This window comes from Talpa occidentalis, unplaced genomic scaffold (genome assembly GCF_014898055.3).
Source record: "Talpa occidentalis isolate TD23 unplaced genomic scaffold, MPIMG_talOcc4v2.1 talOcc4.6, whole genome shotgun sequence".
Lineage (NCBI taxonomy): Eukaryota > Metazoa > Chordata > Mammalia > Eulipotyphla > Talpidae > Talpa > Talpa occidentalis.
In genome coordinates, this window is record NW_023604972.1 from 43938317 (window position 1) to 43957339 (window position 19023).

Sequence of the window (19023 nt, forward strand, 5' to 3'; positions counted from 1 at the left end):
ACTGATGGTAAGTCCTGGCAATACATCCCATGCCTTTAAATCAAGATGAGCACTACTGCTCCGCCCAGGCCAGAGAAACAGAAGGGAGAGAACAGGGAAGACAGGAAACGGAAACGTTAACACGGTAGTCTCCAGGGAAAGGGGAGTTTCCAGCTTTCCTGCTGCACCCAAGGAAGGATAGAGCTGACCTGGGAGAAGCTGGAGAGGACACTGGGGGAAGGAAGAAAGAAGGGTGGGGAGCCTAGAGGTGACACATGGAGCAGAGACATGTGAAGAAACTGTGCTTGCTTCTTGGTCCTGGACTGGTTGGAACAGAGGTGGGTGAGAAACCCATGGAGAGGTTAACAATGGCAGCTTTGATTTTGATTTTGTACCTCTGTCCCAGATGTGCTGAGCCCCTTCAGCCCCTTTCCTACAGATCCCCAGAAGAAGATGCCTCAGACTTGTGGCAGGCTTTTGGGTCTCAGCGGCCCAACTTTGGGCCAATGCTGTTTGGCTGGGCATTTACCCACAGGGGATGGGTTAACTTTGATTTGGAAACTATATTCCTTGTCTTTTCTTTGTTACACACTAATTGAAGTTTCCTTTTCCTTAAAGGTCTTACTAGAGTATGTTTGTCGTGATGAAGTGGGTGGCAGAACCTATTTACAAAGGGCAGGTTTGGGAGTTCTGGGGCTCCCCTCACCCTGCTCTTTAACAGGAGTAATGGAATAAAGAAAATCTGAGCCCAAAACTGGCAATCAACACTGATGCCTTTATGCAAGAGATTTCAACAAAAGAGAAACAAATGCATCAGAAATGTTATGATTCCCAGTAGTAAAACTATCTTCCTTATTCACAGGAGACCAAAGGAACTCAAAGTTGAAAATAAAATTTGTGGGGGGCAGGCACAGGGGAAAAAAAAAAGAAAATGTGTGTTTAATAAATACCCATCAACTGAAATGTACATATTTTATTCTGTAACCTAGAGCTTTATATAACAAGCTGGACATTTATATATTACACATAATACATATAACAAGCTAAGCATTTTTTATACTTTGCTCCCACATTAAGAGGTATATTTAATTTTATTATAAGTCCCCCCCCCAAAAAAAATATATCAGAGATCTGGCCAGGAATATTTCATACCACTTTTACTCATTCATATCTATTCGCCATCATGTAGGGAAGAATTCATGTATTTACAACAAAAACAACCACCATGTGCGCAGGAGAGGGCTAGGCAAGGATGAGGAACACTAGAATGTACCACCATAACAGCAGTGTCTTTTGTTTGTATTGCTCACTTATCCTCACAGCATCTAGAACCATACCCAGCAAACAGTAGCTGCTCACTGAATACCTGATGACTGAATGAATTATTCTTCAAAGAGATAATTCTCAACCTCAGTAAAATTACTTCAGTGTCGATAGCTTAGAGGCTTGGAAGAGTTCTACTCTTTTACATTTTTCCCATTACTCTTACGGATAAAAACCTCAAAAGAAGGAAAAGATTTTCTTTATATTATAAAACTGATTGTACTGCTTTACTGAAGCAAGAATAGATAACCCTAGAAAAAAACCTTTCTATAAAATACTGTTTCAAAATGATTTCTTTGCAGTTATTACATCAAAATTTACATTTACAGGATCCAAAGGACTGTCTTAGAAAACCCTAAAGCACATGTAATTGATTTTAACAGTAAGATAGAACATATTCTCATTATAGCACAGCCCGGAAAAATCAAGAATAATATTGAGAATTAAATGCAGTTCTATCACTTGAAGAAAAGTTCACAGAAGTGTAACATAGTTCTAGGGATGTTAATTTTCAGTGGCAAACATGACTGCCTTCTAAATAGCTGACACAAAAGGGATTTACAATCAAAACACAAGTGCGGTAAATTTCCTCCAATATAGAGCTCTGATAATTCTACCAAGAGACCCTGAATCATTAAGTACATTTGATTTTTACAGTGTGACCCTAATACAAAACACATCAATTCTAATGCATAGAGTCTGACACATTAGACAACAGGATACTAAAGATAGATTTTTTTCTATTATCAGAAAATGCTGAGTTTTCCAGTGCAGTATAGGCTGATCATTGCTGATCTAATCATTGCTGATCATTGCTGATTTTCCAGTTTGAGTGGTATTGTAGGATTCACAAATATTACATTTCATGCCTAATATATGGAACTGCACTGTAGATCTTCCATTGCAATCATTGCAGAGAATCTGAAAAGTGAAGAGATGAATTAAAATTAAGTATACTGAATCTTACTGATACAAAGCAATAGCTGCTCAAAATAACTCCTCAAAAATCACACTGCAGAAGTGAAAACATAATCCCAAACTTCTCCATAAGTAGAAATACCTTTAATTAGTTCACTGAAAACACACAGCAGCTATAAAGGTAGCTCTGAATATTGAAAATGAAAGTGTGTATTTGAACAAAGAAGGCTTATTTTAAAAGTTCCCAAATAGTATAAATAGCAGTTGTATGAAAACTAGCATAGGCATAATCAGGTCAATATCTATACTTACAATTCATGATTTCATTATTTTTCATTGACACTTAGAAAATTAACTCAAATAAAACAAATGTTAAGTATCTATCATTATTTTTTGCTTATTCTTTAGGTTTAATACACTAAGCTTCTAGTCTTATACTTCAGTAATGAATTGCAGTCCAAAAGAGTAGTTGCTAAGATTGAATAAAGAGCAGCATTTGGTTTATCTCTAAAATGACAATAAAATGCTACACAGGAATTACTCTCTTCCATTACTAAGGCCCTGAGGGGGAAAAAAAAAAAAGGTGTTAACCTGAAAATAAGTCAATAAATTACTATGTGAGAAAAGCATTAGCTTTTACTATAGTCACATACTAGAAAACTTCCCAAAATCCTATAAAATTGTAATTTGGAAAATGATTCTTGCAAGAATGTGATCCAAATGTAGAAAATAGATTAGCAGTTGCCTAAAACTACTTAGTGCCTAAAAGTGCCTAAAACGAACTAGTTGCCTAAAAGAATTAGTGAACAACTGCGAAAAGGTATGGAGTTTCTGGGGTTATGAAAATATTCTAAAATTGATAATGGTGATATTTGCACAACTCCAAAAATATACTAAAAACACTGAATTACACACTTAAATGGGCAAGTTATATGGTATGTGAATTACATCTCCATAAAGCCGCTTTTCTGAAAAATGACCAATATGAAATATAACACACTGCAGCCTCTAGCATCATATGATTACTGGTTAGTATTCTAAAAGTGATCTCTCATTGAGTTTACTAACAATTAAATTATCCAGATGAATTATGAGAAGTTCCAGCAGGAATAAAACAAAAAATATTTCTTTGGGCTTGTTAAGTGGTTTTATCCTTTTGTATACAGTATCTGAACTACACTAAAGATTTATATAAATGTCCAAAAGTTATTAAAGCACCAGAAAGCTATCTAGTTTTCTACTTCCTTTTAATTTTTAAGATTTATTTTTATTTATACAAGAACTGGGGTGCAGGCCAGAGGCGTGGGAAGGTGAGAGGATTCACCAGAGACAGAGTGGGGAGCAGAACAGGCAGACAGACCGAAGACACTGCTGAGGGGAGCAGCAGGCAAGATAGGAGAGGTCTGCTGCGCCATGTGGGTATCCCCCTGGCCAGCAGGAAATTGAACCAGCACTGCAGAGGCTGCGGACAGCCTCACAGCGCTGCGCTCAACCCGCTGTGCCACTGGGGAGGCCCTACTTCCTTTTTAAAAAAAGATTTATTTTATTGATTTATGCACACAAGAGCTGGGGTGTAGGCCAGAGGTGCGGGGGGAAGGAGAGAAGTGAGAGGATTCACCAGAGACAGAGGAGGGGCAGAACAGGCAAATTTAATGAAATATACTGCTAAGGGGAGCAGCAAGCAAGACAGGAGTGGTCTGCGGTGCCATGTGGGTCACCTCCCTGACCGGGGATTGAACTAGTGCTGCGACTTAACCCCTTGCACCACTAGGGAAGCCCCTAGTTTTCTACTTCTGATCTATAATTTATTACACCATGCTAAGAACAAACAGCAGCACATCTCAATTAATAGGGGAAAAAAAGATGATCATTCTTCTCAAGGTAAAAGGTACGGAAATACTTATAAAATTTTAGACTGCAAACTAATTGAGATCAAAGAAGTTTGAAATAGAAAAAAAGATAATAAACATCAAAAACCAAAAATTAACTAAAAATAAAAATGGGCACACACAATCATTTGAAATAAAAATTTAAATAATTTAAATAATTTAAAATAAAACATCAGACTAGTAACCACCCTCTACTGAATTACATTACTGACTGACTCTGGTAAGTAATTTGTAAATAATTCAGAATAAGGTTGTTGCCTGCCATCTAGTGTTGGAAAGAATCAGGAAGATAATCATTAGTAAAGATTATTTTATCCTCCTACATTAAACTAAAAAGCTTAGAGACAGTAACCCAAAAAAAAGAGAGACACCCTATGGAATGGGAGAAAATATTTGCATACCACACAACCAATAAGGGACTAATATGAAAGATCTACAAAAAGCTTATACAACTCAACAAAAGCAAACAGTCAAAAATGGGCAGAAGAATTAAAAAGACATTTCCCCAAAGAAATGCAAATGGCCAACAGGCATATAAAAAATTGTTCAACACTACTTATTATGAGGGAAATGCAAATAAAAACTACAATGTGGTACCACTTCACACTCGTGAGAAAGGCCCATATTAAAAAAACTGGCAACAACAAATGCTGGCGAGGATGTAGAGAAAAAGGAATCCTCTTAGACTGCTGGTGGGAGTGCAAACTGATCCAGCCACTATGGAAAGCTGTGTGGAAAACCCTCAAAGCACTAAAAATGGATTTAACTTATGATCCAGCAATTCCCCTACTAGGAATCTAGCCAAGGAATACAAAAACAAGGAATTTAAAAAGAAATCTGTACTCCTATGTTTATTACAACACTACTTACAATAACTAAGATATGGAAACAACCTAAATGCCCCAAAACAGATGAATAGATCAAGAAGATGTGGTATATATACACAAAGAACACTACTCAGTGATCAAGAAAGATAAACTTATACCATGTGCAGCAACATAGAAGAAGGGATTATGGAAAGGATTATGCTAAGCAAAGTAAGTAAGAAGGAAAAAGAAAGAATACTGGATGGTTTTACTTATAGGTGAAGCAGGAAAAATGAATAAAGGGTCAGGAAAAAAAGACAAAACTTGCAAGCTGACCAAAGAATAGAGGCAAACAGCAAGAGAAGGGGAAGGAAAAGGGTCACAAGACTGGAGGGGGGCCTCCCTTGTGGAACAAGGGGTTAGGTCTCAGCACTATGAAGCTACTGGCAGCCAATGACCTCTCCTGTCTTGCCTGCTGCTCCCTCCTGTCCCCACTCTGTCTCTGGTGAGTCCTCTCATTCCCTCCCTCCCTCCCCAACAACTCTGGCCTACACCCCAGTTCTTGTATGTACAAATAAATCTTAAAAAAAAAAAAGGCAGGAGGGAAGAGCACAAGGGATTAAGTGAAGGTTCACAAGTGCTATGGTGTTGGGAGAACTACAGGACAACACCTAAAGGGAGAACAATGATATAAGAAAATAAAGAAAAAATAAATTTTAAATTTTTTTTAAAAAAGGAGGGTTTTGTCCTTAAGAGAAAATATCTGCTTATCACATGTCAACAATGGGCTAATTTCAAATAAATAAATAAATAAATAAATAAATAAATAAATAAATAAGCAACAGAATAACCCAAGCAAAGAATGGGCAAAGACCTAAGTAAATAATTCTCCAAAGAAGACATACAGATACCCACAAAGACATGGAAAAATGCTCAACATCACTTATTATAAGGGAAAGACAAATCAAACCCACAATGAGACACCACCTCACCCCTTTGAGAATGGCCTATAAAAAAACCAAGAAACAAGTGTTGGCAAGGGTGTGGAGAAAAAGGAACTCTCATTCAATGTTGGGGGTAATGTAAATTGGTTAACGCCTCTATGAAAAAATGGTACGGAGAAGCCTTTAAAAAATAAAAATGGAAATACCATATGACCCATCAACATCACTTCTAGGTATTTATCATCTCAGGAATATGTGAACTCCACTATGAAAAGATTTATGCACTCTACAGTCACAAAAGCATTATCTATAGTCACAAAAGCATTATTCACAATAGCCAAGATATGGAGTCAACTTAAAGCCTACTGACAGACAACTGGAAATTGTGATATATGTACTCAACAGACTATGAGTCAACTATTTAAAAAAGTGACTTCTGGGACAATATGGATGGAGCTTGAGATGATTTATGCCAAGTGAAATAAGTCAGAAGGTCAATGACAACTATCAGGTGGGTTCACTTATTTGTGGACTATAACTAACCAAAGGGGAAAAAATTGGCAAATAAATCTTCAAACTCTAAAAATGATGGTCGTTACCAGAGGGGGAGGGAAGGAATAATAAAAGGAGAGAAGGGTTTATGTGATCATGTTTTGGCACTGGAACTTTGGTGGAGGGTAAGTGAAGTATATGCACATGCTAAAATGTTAAGATGTACTCTGAAAAGTAAATAGTTTTATAAACAAATGGGAAATCATTATATTTGATATAAAAATTGTAACAATTTTTAAAAGATTTTGTCCTTCCCATTAATCACCACTTAGCACTTATACCAAAGAGGTTATCTTTTAGACAGATTTGAGCAAAAGAACAAAAACAAAAAACATCAACAAGGAGCAGGAACACTTTTAAGCACTTATTATACTTACATCCACAGTCATATTCTGATATTCTGATGGCATAGGAGTCTGTGCTACCTCATCATCCAGCTGTCTCCAGGACCAAGTCATGTCGAAAGCAGAACGCATACATAATGGACATCTGTAGCCACTAGAAAAGATAGAAAGGTTATTTTCCAAATATTAAATGGATCACGTATCACCTGGGTATACTAGATCATGATAACTAGTATACAAAGCACCCAAGACAGGGCCTTGTTCTGTATTTCAAGACATTCCATAAAATTTATTCAGATCATATTATTTCCTTTCTAAAAATTTTGAAAAACCTTCTACCTGGCTCTTATATTAAATTAAAATTTCTGTTCATCAGTTTCCAGGAACCAAATACATTTATACAGTGTCTTCTTCCCTAACTATTCTCAACTCAATTTGACATCATTTCCTCACAATAAAGTTCCTGCTTTAGATAACCTCATTACCAGTTTTTTGGGTTTGTTTTGTTTCGTTTCTTTGCAGGTGATTGCACTGGGCCAATATAATGACTTAGCAGAATCATTAGTAACACACCTCAACAATTTTACATTGTAAGTCATTCTGGTAGGGACTGTGCTCCCTGATAAGTATGGCCAAATAGTAAGAGTTATCTATTTTAAATTGTGGGAAGAAATAAGGCATAAAAGAAACATGGACAGAAAGGTGCAATCCTATACTCCCCATGATGCTTTGTCAGTTTAACATTGTTCATCTACCCTATCCACCTCAAGATGGAGGTGCCATGTCCATGCCCAACACAGTACAAGCAACAGCAGTATTTTCCTGCCTTCCCACACCCTTACAAAACAAAAAACAGACATCTTACAATTATAATATTTTTAAATCCCATCAAACACTCACGCTTTCATCATTTCTTCATAACACGTTCTGAAAGAAAGTATAACATTATTTTAATAAAGCAAAAACTACTTCCATTTGCCAACATCTTTCAAGTAAAACACCAAACTTTTACCTATGCAGAAGATGTCCACATGGCAAGACCTGAGCAACAACACGGGATGTATGAATGTCCTATAAATGAAACAAACATTATTGCTTACATGAAGACAATATAAAGAAATTATTTTTAGTTCAGCAAGTAAGATTTCTAAAGAAAAAAGCTTTTAAGCTTACCTCCAAACATATTGGACAATTCTGTCGGGAAACATTTTCAATACACTATTTAAAAAAAAAAATCAAATTACCAAAGGCTTATTAACTAGCTGAAAATGTCAGACATAACAGTATTAATAATAAAATCTAGCTTTAATACATGTTTCTGATATGTCAAAGATCAAACAAAATAGTTGTGTTGCTTTGCATACTAACTGAAACAATGTAATTGCTCAATACATCTTAATTATTCAAATTGTCTTCACTTTACAGATAAAGAAACTCAATGAGCCACAATATACCGAAGATGCAGAGTGACATTTGGAATCTTTCATTTTAATGTGTGTTTTTTTTTTTTTTTAATATTTAAAGGGCAGGTTTATTAGGGAAGGGATAAAACAGTTAAAGACACTTGCGTAGACACAAGCGGACAGGAAGAGCTGCCCCAGAAGGGACAGGTTTGCTAAGAGAGGCCTGCCTGGTTGCAGGCAGGTGGCCTTGACAGGTCATGGGCAGGCAGGAAGGCTGCTGAGGGAGAGAGTTGGTGAAAAGAAGTACCTGCAAAGTCACAGGTGGGCAGACCGAGTGCTCCCAGTTTAATGTTTTATGCTAAAGCTAAACTACTTAATATATATATATAATAATTGAGTCTTATTAGGTACCATACGTTAAGAACATTATCTGTATTAGCCCAAATCATTATCACAACTCTAAATGATACAGGTACAATTTTTATCCATTTTATAGATGTTTGAGGCTTCAGTAGCTAAATAACTTCCAAAGTTACATGCTACTAAGATATGGAACTATATATGAGCTATAAAAGGCTACCTCCAGAGTCTGAGTTCTTAACCTGATAAGACTTAGCGTCTGATTATGAGGGGAGGTAAAGGAACACAACAAGTCACGGATGATGCCCAGGTTTTTGAAGTACATAAGCACTAAAGGAGATGATACAGCTATTTACTAACATACACAGTTAAGGACTTCCCTGCTGGCCTAGGGATTAAGTCTCAGTGCTACCACCACGAAGGCCCACCTCAAAGGCCTGAGTTTGATCCCTGGCCAGGGAGCTAAGCCACATATGGCACAGCAGCCCTCTCCTGTCTCGCCCATTGTTCCCCTCAGCAGCGTATTTCAGTCAATCTGCCTTTTCTGCCCCCCACCCTTTCTCTGGTGCCACTCACTCCCATACCTCTGGTCTGCACCCCAGTTCTTCTACACAAAAATTTTTTAAAATGAGAAACTGGGACACCTCTGGCCTGTATTCCAGCTCTTGTATGCATAAAAAAAAAATTAAAATCTTTTAAAAAAAAATAAGAAATATACACAGTAAGATAATTAGCAAGACAATAAACAAAAACATCATGAGGAGGGCCTCCCCAGTGGCGCAGCAGGTTGAGCACAGCACTATGAAGCTGTCTGCAGCTTCTGCAGCATCGGTTCAATTCCCAGCCGGCCAGGGTGATTCCCACATGGTGTGGTAGAGTGGCGCCCGTTGCTCCCCTTAGCAGTGCTTTTGGTCTCTCTGCCTGTTCTACTCCCCACTCTGTCTCTGGTGAATCCTCTCACCCGCCCACGGCTCTAGCCTGTACCCCAGCTATTGTATAAATAAAAAAAATAATAAATCTTAAAAAAATATACATATATAAAATATATATACACACACAAAAAATATGAGAAAAATGTATATGTATATATACACACACGTGCACGCACAGTTTTTTAATAATAGAGTAGGCAGAAAAAACCCTTAAAAATAGCAAGTTCAAACACAAAAACATTAATTCAGAAGGGCACCTACACCTCTATGTTTATTGCAGCACTATTTACAATATGCAAGCTATGGAAACAACCCAAATGCCCAAAAATAGATGACTGGATCAAGAAGATATGGTACATATACACAATGGAATATTACTCAGCAATCAAAAAAGATAAATTCATGTAATTTGCAGCAACATGGATGGTGCTGGAAGGGATCATGCTCAGTGAAAGAAGCCAGAAAGAAAAAGAAAAATACTAGATGATCTCACTCATAGGAATTTAGAAAACCTAAATAATGGACCAGGAAAAGGACTAATTATAATAAAGTAAAAATCAAAATCAAAAAGTAACTATAAACCAGAGACACTGAGGGGGGGAGGGGTGGTAGTAGGATTAAAACAAGGGTCGTGGGAATTGTACGGGGACTATAATCAACATAAAAATGCACATATTGTACACAAATGAAGAATGATATAAAAAATATATTAAAAAAATAGCAAGTTCAAAAATCTAGATTGTAATCCTAGCCCTGTCATTTACTAATAATTAAGATCTCGGGAAAGTCATTACATCTTGGGTCTTAATTTTCCTTACTATAAAACAAAATCAATACATATTACATTGACTCTAAGATGTACTTTCTAGGGCCTCCCTGGTAGCGCAATGGGTTAAGCACCGCACTATGAAGCAATTCGCAGCCTCTGCAGCACAAGTTCAATCCCTGGCCGGCTAGGGAGAAACCCACATGGCAAGGCAGACCTCTCCTGTCTCACCCACTGCTCCCCTCAGCAGTGCGTTTCGGTCAGTCTGCTGTTCTGTTCCCCACTCTGTCTCTAGTGGATCCTCTTACCCCCCCGCATCTCTGGCCTGTGCCCCAGCTCTTGTGTGCATAAATGAATGAATCTTTAAAAAAAAAGAAAAAAAAGATGTACTTTCTACACACACATTTTAACATCTCTGGAACCACAATGATAATCAATGGTATCTTTAAATTGGTAAGATGCAAATCTTGTCATGCAGGTGAAATAAGTTGATTGTGTTCATGCTGTGTTCACACATGCATGATTGTGCATATGCACACACATAGAAATATCATTTGTAAAAGGATACTGACTCCTGGATAATCCACTAGCATATTTTGCTATCAACCCAAATCCCAGCCTGCAAAATCACCACCTTCACAGTCCATTAATTAAGTACCAAAATCACCACCAAAGTCACAGTACCTTAAGAGTACTTAAAAACCTTAGGAATAATCTTCATTCAGCCCCATTCTTTTTCCCTTACACTTTGTTACCAAACCCCACATTATCCATCTCAATTTTTCTCATTACTTCACTATTTCAGGACAGTTATTATCTACTATCTGTAGTTCTACAATAACCTCTTATCCTTATCCTTACCCACATGGCAAGGCAGACCTCTCCTGTCACGCCCACTGCTCCCTTCAGCAGTGTGTTTTGGTCAGTCTGCTGTTCTGCTCTGTTTCCTACTGAAATTATTATAACTCAAAGTAAATGATTTCAAATAGTACTTTTTCTAATCAATGTCTATGTCTCTCTTTCTCTTTCAACACCCAAACATTTTACTACATATGCTATTCCCCTGTAACTGGAACTCCCCATACCTGTATAAACATTATTTATACTTCATTCTGATTGTATTACTTTGCATTTTTTAAATTATTCCTAAACCAGTACTGATGATAAGAATCTATAAATCAGTAAGATTTCAGCATTATGCTAATAACTGATATAAGTATATTCTTACAAACCATAAGAAAAGGAATTATAGATTCTGAGATAATTATTTTGGAATGTCTACTTCTTAATACTGCTTTAAAAAAAAATCTCTATTACACCTGGTAATATCTGAAAATTAGCATACTTCCAAATTCTATAAATTAGAATTTATAGTTTCAAAGATGGTTTCAAAAGCATTGTATTACTTTTTAAATTATGCAAACTGAATTATATACCTTGTGTTTTCCTTGGAGATTCACAGCTAGGCATAAGTTACATTTTAAACAGTGGAAAAAATCTTCCTTTGGACCAATCCTAAGAAAACACAAACATGAGAGCCAAGAAATTGGATTCATTTTTACTACAGTAATAATTTGTTCATTATATATGTTTAGTGTCACTGTAAGGAAAGTTCAACCTATAGAGGTGCTTGTTTATTGTATTGTTATACTTTATAACATCCATGTTACATGTTTTTGTAGCTAATACTTCAGAATTTCTAAAAAAGAAAAAAATTCCTATACACCAAGATAGCAATAGTAGCTTGTCAATGACTGGTTGGACTTGTCAATGAGTGGCTGGTACAATGAGTGGTTATCAATTTATTTTCACTCATTCTAATTTTCCAGTTTTTGTGAATCAAATCATATTTTATCTTTTTAATTACTTTTTAAAAAGGAAAAATCCACCCTAATATTTTACCTCACTTACCCACAAAACACTTAATATGAAAGTATATTTTATATCCCAAAGTTTTAAATAGCCACACAACAGTTGATGGACTACTTAAACGATTATTGCAAAAAACAGATATAAAGAAATACTTTAGAAAAATGGAAATGTGTAACTTGATTGTGTGGGTAGTAATATACAAATACACATATATTTGTCAATACTGAATTGGGTACTTTACATGAATTCATTTCACAGAACTAAGTTATATCCTAATAATATTGACTTTTTAAAACTATTATTGCCCAGATACATTAACAATAATCATAAAATAATACTCTATATACAGTACCTACAAATTCCACAGTTTTCACAATGGTACTGCTTCTTGTCTTTGTCAAACAGATGACATATATTGCAGTAATATTCTCCAAACAATGTGCTACATTCCTCACAAGTCTGTTGGGCCTAAAAAAAGACAAATTATTTAAAACTGGAATAAACTTATCAAAACATTTTGAATTACAATTTGAATATCCAGAATTTATGTTAAAGTATATGAAGTTTTATTTTTAAAAGTATTGAAACAAATCAAAGACTTTGCTCACTCTAAGGGCTAAAGATACTGTATTTGCAATACTCGATAAAATTTTTTAAGTCACCAGAAAAAATGTAAGTACAACAATAAAATCTTACGTGTTGAATTTTTTCACAGTTTATACACTGCACTTCCTTTACTTTAAAGCGATCTAGCTGATGATTTTCTTTGTTATCATGACACAGCCGACAAGTATAAAATTTGTCACAGCAAGGTGCCTAAACCCCAGGGGAGAAAAAGAATTATAAGAAACCAGAAGAAACTTTTCTTCGTCTTTCTCCTAGAACAAGGTCAACAATGATAACCAATAAATCATTTAGTAAACTGCTCCTAAATATAACATGTCACTGTTTCTTTGCATATTTTAACATCTATCCCCATAAAGTTTTTTTTTTTTTTTTTTTTAATTTATACAAGCACTGGGTACAGTCAGAAGCGTGGGACGGTGAAAGAGCCAAAGCAGGAAACAGAACAGGCAGACTGACGAAACACACTGCTGAGGGGAGCAGTGGGCGCGGCAGGAGAGGTCTGTCACGCCAAGTGGGACCCTCGCCGGCAGCGGGGGATCGAACCGGCGCTGCAGAGGCTGCAGGCAGCTTCCCAGCCCAGTGCTCAACTGCTGCGCCACCAGGGGAGGTCCTATCCCCATAAAGTTGAACATAACTTTTTTCTTAAAGACAAAACAATTATGGGGCTCCCTGGTGGCTCAAGGGGTTAAGGCACAACCTATGATGCTGTCCAAAGCCGCTGCAGCATGAGTTCCATCCCCGGCCAGGGAGTAACCCACAGGGTGCAGCAGGCCTCTCCTGACTCGCATACTGCTCCCCTCAGCAGTGTATTTCAGTCAGTCTGCCTGTTCCCTTCCCCACTCTGTCTCTGGTGAACCCTCTCACCCACCACACCTCTGACCTGTACCCCAGTTCTTGTATACATAAATAAATCTTTAGAAAAGACAAAACAATTATGAAGAATGGATATCCTTAAATTGAAAAACCAATTCACAACACTCATTCTGAGCCTAAATGTTGGGCAGGCAACTTAGACATTTACAGATCAGTTCACTTACCTACTTTACCCTCTTAAACACTAATATTATGAATTATATATATATATATATTTTTTTTTTTTTTTTTTTTTTTTTGTGGGACCCTTGCTGGTGGTCGGGGAACGAACCGCGCTACAGAGGCTGCGGGCAGCCTCGCAGCCCAGCACTCAACCGCTGCGCCACCAGGGGAGGCCCTATATATATATTTGTTAATGCATTCATTTTCTTACATTGTTGTTCATTTCTGTACAGTATTTGATTTCTCTACTCAGGTGTAATCCCCATAGAGTTCTTCCACCACCATAGCACCCGTAATCTATCACCATGGCCATTTGTGCTCTTCCCTCCCCGTTCTGATTGCCAGTCTTGGTCTCAGAATTCCTTTACAATCTTAAAAACTGTGAATCAGTGTGAATTATACCCACTAATACTGTGTTTTAAATTAAAAGTGATGGATTTTTAAAAGATCTATTGCTTCTTTTATATATACTTATATATTCAGTGTAGAAAAACTGGGGTGTAGGACAGAGGCGTGGGGGGTGAGAGGATTCATCAGAGACTGAGTGGGGAGCAGTCCAGGTGGATCTACTAAAACACACTGTTGAGGGGAGCAGCAGATGAGACAGGAGAGGTGTGTGGCACCCTATGTGGGTTAGTTCCCTTGCCAGCGATCGAACTCAGGCCATAGAGATGATAGTGCTGAAAGTGAACCACTACACCACCAGGGAGGCCCTACTACTTCTTTTAAAAATAACATTAACAGGGCCTCCCCGGTGGCACAGTGGTTGAGCGCTGGGTTGTGAAGCTGCCCGCGGCCTCTGCAGTGCCAGTTCAATCCCTGGCCACCGGGCGAGGGTCCCACATGGTGCACAGACCTCTCCTGCCGCCCGCTGCTCCCCTCAGCAGTGTACTTCATCACACTGCCTGTTCTATTCTCAGCTCTGGCTTCGGTGAATTCTCTCACCCTCCCGCGCCTCTGACTGTACCCAGTGCTTGTATAAATAAATAAAACAACATTAACAACACATTACATATTAATATAAATTACATATTTTAATTTGTAAAAGTTGTGTTTTAATATGAAAAAGTTGTGTTTTCCCCTCAAGTACACAGAATCTCATTCTTGCTTCCGCTTCTGGTTGGAGTGTATGAAAAAAAATTGGGTTCAAAGAAATACGTAGTTGAAAAAAGGAGTAGTATTTTAATAGTCTTTTCAGAAAATCACATTTCTTCTCTTGATACCATTATCAAAACTCAACAACTCTTGGGCCTCCCTGGTGGCGCAAGGGGTTAAGCCCCGCACTATGAAGCAATGTGCAGCCTCTGCAGCACGAGTTTGATCCCCGCCAGAGAGAAACCCTAATGGCGAAGCAGACCTCGCCTGTCTCGCCGGCTGCTCCCCTCAGCAGTGTATTTCAGTCAGTCTGCCTGTTCTGGTCCCTACTGTCTCTGGTGAATCCTCTCACCCTGGCCCCTGTATCTCTGGCCTGTACCCCACTTCTTGTATGCATAAATAAATAAAACTTTAAAAAAAAAAAAAAAACTCTTGTAAGTATTCAGCTTTAAGACAGAATCTGAAATTACACGTTAGTTGCTCTCCACTACATTAAAATCCACTGTTCATAGGCCTCCCCAGTGGCACAGCAGTTGAGTGCTGGGTTGCAAAGCTGCCCTCAGCCTCTGCAGCGCCAGTTCGATCCCTGGCCACAGATCCCTGGCCACTGGGTGAGGGTCCCACATGGTGCGCAGACCTCTCCTGCCGCCTGCTGCTCCCCTCAGCAGTGTATTTCGTCAGTCTGTCTGTTCTGCTCTCTGCTCTGGCTCTGGTGAATTCTCTCACCCTTCCGCGCTTCTGACTATACCCAGTGCTTGTATTAAAAAAAAAAAAAAAAATCCACTGCTCTTATCTTGCATTTTGAATGGATCTTTACCTATGGTCATTTGGAAAATATCAGTGCACTGGTTATGCAGATCTTCCAAATATTCACATTATTTAACATGCAATGTTTAAAAAAATCATATTCATTAATATTAAACTCATCTCATCAGAAATATCTTTAGGTATTAGGATACTTCTTTTTTTCTTTTTATACTTTTTTTTTTTTAATAGAGGCATGTTTTATTTATTTATTTGTTTGTTTGTTTTGTTTATACATGCACTGGGTACAGTCAGAAGCGCGGGATGGTGAGAGAATTCACCAGAGCCAGAGAGGGGAGCAGAGCAGGCAGAAGGACCGAAGTACACTGACTGCTGAGGGGAGCAGCAGGCGGCAGGAGAGGTCTGCCCGCCATGTGGGACCCTCCTCCGGTGGCTGGGGAGCAGCAAGGGAACGAACTGGCGCCGCAGAGGCCACGGGCAGCTTCACAACCCAGCACTCAACCGCTGCGCCACCAGGGAGGCCCGGTATTAGGATACTTCTAAGCCCACAGACAATAAAAGTTTTCCAAATTTTTTCTATTTACATGAAGCTCAAATTTTATCATCAATTTTTTTCCTTGTAATGAGTTTCACTTTCCTCTTTTTCAAGAAAATCTCCACCCAATACCCAAGACTGAATAACCACAGTTCAAGTGCAAAATGTTGTTCCGTGAAAACAGCAACTAGTTCAGTCTGCAGTCCCAATGCACAAGTTTTTCCCTCATAACAGCCATCCAATTTCAGTTGTTTCATGTAAGTTCATGATGAAAACATCAAACTTAAACTATAGATGTAGAACAGTTTAGTGCCACTGCCTTAGTTTATATTGAGAAGCCAGCAGTTTTACTCATTGTTTTTGCACATGCTAAAAAAAGGACAAATAATCTGTTAGAAAGTAGTTTTGACCTTGAGGATCATCAAAAAGGGCCTCAGGGGCCTCCCCTGATGGCACAGCGATTGAGCACTGGGCTGTGAGGCTGCCCGCAGCCTCTGCAGCGCTGGTTCGTTCCCCCGCCACCGAGGGTCCCACCAAAAAAAAAAAAAAAAGAAAAAAGGAAAAAACTGATTTCTCATATCTACTTTAAAAAAAAAAAAAAAAGGGCCTCAGAAAGCCCACGGGTTGATGTACATTGAGAACCACTACTCTAGAACAGGAACTGAATCCTATTCATATCTTGAACATGGAATTCTCTGACCACTACCTGCTCTCTTTCCAACTCAATCCAATCATTCCCTTGTAGAAACCCTATCTCCTTCATTCTCTCTTGATACACATAGTTATGTATCCAAAATCGCAACTCTGGTTAAATTCATTTTTTTCTATATAAATTTAATTATCACATATAACATCCTATGTGTGTATAGCTGAATATGGCTTAAGAAATAAGACCCACCAGACTGACTGGTATCACTTTTAAGTCATAACCACAAATTAAAAAGTGGACTCTTATTTTCATGTGCCCTAGTCAATTTCCTCACTCTTGTAGAATCTACGACCTACAATTCTGGTGGTTATTTCACATGTTGCTCTTTAAACCTGGAATACCTTTTCTTCCTATCTTATACTCTGTTGGTGACCTTTCTTCTCACTTCACTGTGAAAATAGAAATAACCAAGCACACAATCTCCCACAAACTCTACCAACCTACTTGCAAATGCATCTTATACAGTATCCCTTACATTACCATCTATAGCCCACATTTTTATGTAAGGCCAACAACACTTGTGCAGAGGATCCTCCTATCTTTGGCTACTCACAGTTTTCTCTTTCTGTTCTGAATACAAAATGTTCTTATTTTACTGGGTTATTTTCAAATACATACAAACATGCTACAATACCTCCCATCTTAAGAAGGGAAAAATTCCACAATCCACATGTCCCATTAACCACAGCCTCATTTTCTGGTCACTTATAACAAAACTTCAAGAATTATCCATAAAGACTAGTTTCACTACTCCCTTTCGCTCTTGAATCCACTCCAATCAGGCTTTCTCCTAATTTCACCACTAAAATTCTCTTGTCAAGTTCACAGGTGACCTCCTCACCAAACTTAAAGGTCAATTTTCAGTTGTCATCTTATTCAAAGGGCATTTGACTGAGTTCCTTAATCTCTCTTTAAAACTCTTCAGTTGGCCTCTGGTATTTAAAACAGAAAGTACTTGTCTTAGAGCTACGAAATACAGGTGTGGTTTCCTGGGAGGCTGAGAAGAGAGCCAAGACACTGATTTCAGTTTTAAAACTCAGGTTAAAAGAATAACAAGATCTCAGTGGAAATGGAATCATGAGGCTAGCACTCAATTTTTTACACAACCTTTGGTGAATGACTTTGAGTTTCATCCGAAAAGTAAAAAAAGTTCACCAAACTGTGCCCTACAAGGAAAGGTTTCAGGTTACCTTTACAGGCCTCACAGTTTTGATCAAGCAGGAACGTCTATCTTCCTTATTTTAAAGGAAGCACTTTAAGAGTGCCTTCTAAAACAGCACAGATTTTAGCAGCGCTAATATTTGGGGGTGAGGCTGTGGTGATGCCAAAGCTCAAATTGTTTAAGTAAAATCTTAAACTTCTTTTGCAAGGAATTCCAGTCAAATTTTAATTGGGCGGTTGCCAACTTATAAAATAGAGCAGGGTTTTTCTCAAAGAAAGCAGCAAAAGTAACAATGTATTCATGCAGATACCTTCCTACACATAGTTTCCACTAGTGGTAATTACACGACTCTCTTCCTGTTTCATACATATTACTCATTCTTTGGCGGGTTTATTCATAGTCACTGATTTTAAACCGAGCCTGGCCGCCTGTGAAATGTACTTGCCACTGAAGCTGAAATGTGTTACCTTTCTCCACTTAACTCTTTCTTGCCCATTATTTTATCACACTCCTTAAAGTGATCCTGGGGGAAAGCCAGGACACGTCTCAGGCTGTCTCAGCCTACTTCCAGCAGCAAAAGACTAAAATGAATAAACCTCTTGATAAAGCCACCGACAGGTAAGCCCAGCCACTAATCAAGCAAAAAAAAAAAAGCCTTGCTTGTTAAGTACAATCAGGAAGAAAACTGGGGTCTGCGGTCGCCTTGCCAAAACTCTTCTCTACAGCAGGAATCGAGCTCGAGGTGGAGAAGTGTCCTGAAAAACAGCTCAGCCCGAGTCTAACCGCCTCGCCCACTCCGCCCACCCGGTCCAGCGGAAGCGCATCAGGGACGAGCCCGGAGAAGTCGTCACCTTCAGAAGACATCCTCTGTCATAGTGCTCGCAGCCCCGCCGCCCTCGCTCTGGGCCGCAGGCGCCATCTTCCTGCGCTGAGGCCGCCATCTTTTCCACCGCCCTCCACTGACGTTTCTGCGGGTGAAAGCCACGCCCAGAGAAGCAGCGCGCTCT

The 19023-nt window shown here is 38.5% G+C and overlaps 1 protein-coding gene across 3 annotated transcripts; it reads right to left on the reverse strand.

Annotated features, from left to right (window-relative positions):
* Positions 1 to 914: 914 nt before the first annotated feature.
* RCHY1 (ring finger and CHY zinc finger domain containing 1) lies at positions 915 to 19006 on the reverse strand. Of its 3 annotated transcripts, none has more exons than XM_037529455.2 (9): positions 18868 to 19006; positions 12785 to 12904; positions 12441 to 12556; positions 11653 to 11731; positions 7929 to 7973; positions 7768 to 7826; positions 7656 to 7682; positions 6789 to 6909; positions 915 to 2223 (listed from the first exon to the last, which is right to left on the reverse strand). In XM_037529455.2, the coding sequence occupies exons 1-9, from the start codon at positions 18955 to 18957 to the stop codon at positions 2098 to 2100; spliced, it is 783 nt and encodes a 260-aa protein (XP_037385352.1). In that variant the 5' UTR covers positions 18958 to 19006; the 3' UTR covers positions 915 to 2097. The 3 variants fall into 3 exon arrangements, with proteins under 3 accessions (XP_037385352.1, XP_037385351.1, XP_054543935.1); XM_037529454.2 differs by lacking the exon at positions 18868 to 19006 and adding an exon at positions 18327 to 18474; XM_054687960.1 differs by lacking the exon at positions 18868 to 19006 and adding an exon at positions 16556 to 16667.
* Between the last annotated feature and the right edge of the window lie 17 nt (positions 19007 to 19023).

Coding starts and splice junctions, on each gene's coding strand:
- RCHY1 (XM_037529455.2), bottom strand. CDS start 18,957: ATGGCGGCCTCAGCGCAGGAAGATGGCGCCTGCGGCCCAGAGCGAGGG. Junction 12,557..12,784: donor ACTGTGAAAAAATTCAACAC/GTAAGATTTTAT, acceptor GTCTTTTTTTAG/GCCCAACAGACTTGTGAGGA. Junction 7,683..7,767: donor TGTGGACATCTTCTGCATAG/GTAAAAGTTTGG, acceptor ACTTTCTTTCAG/AACGTGTTATGAAGAAATGA.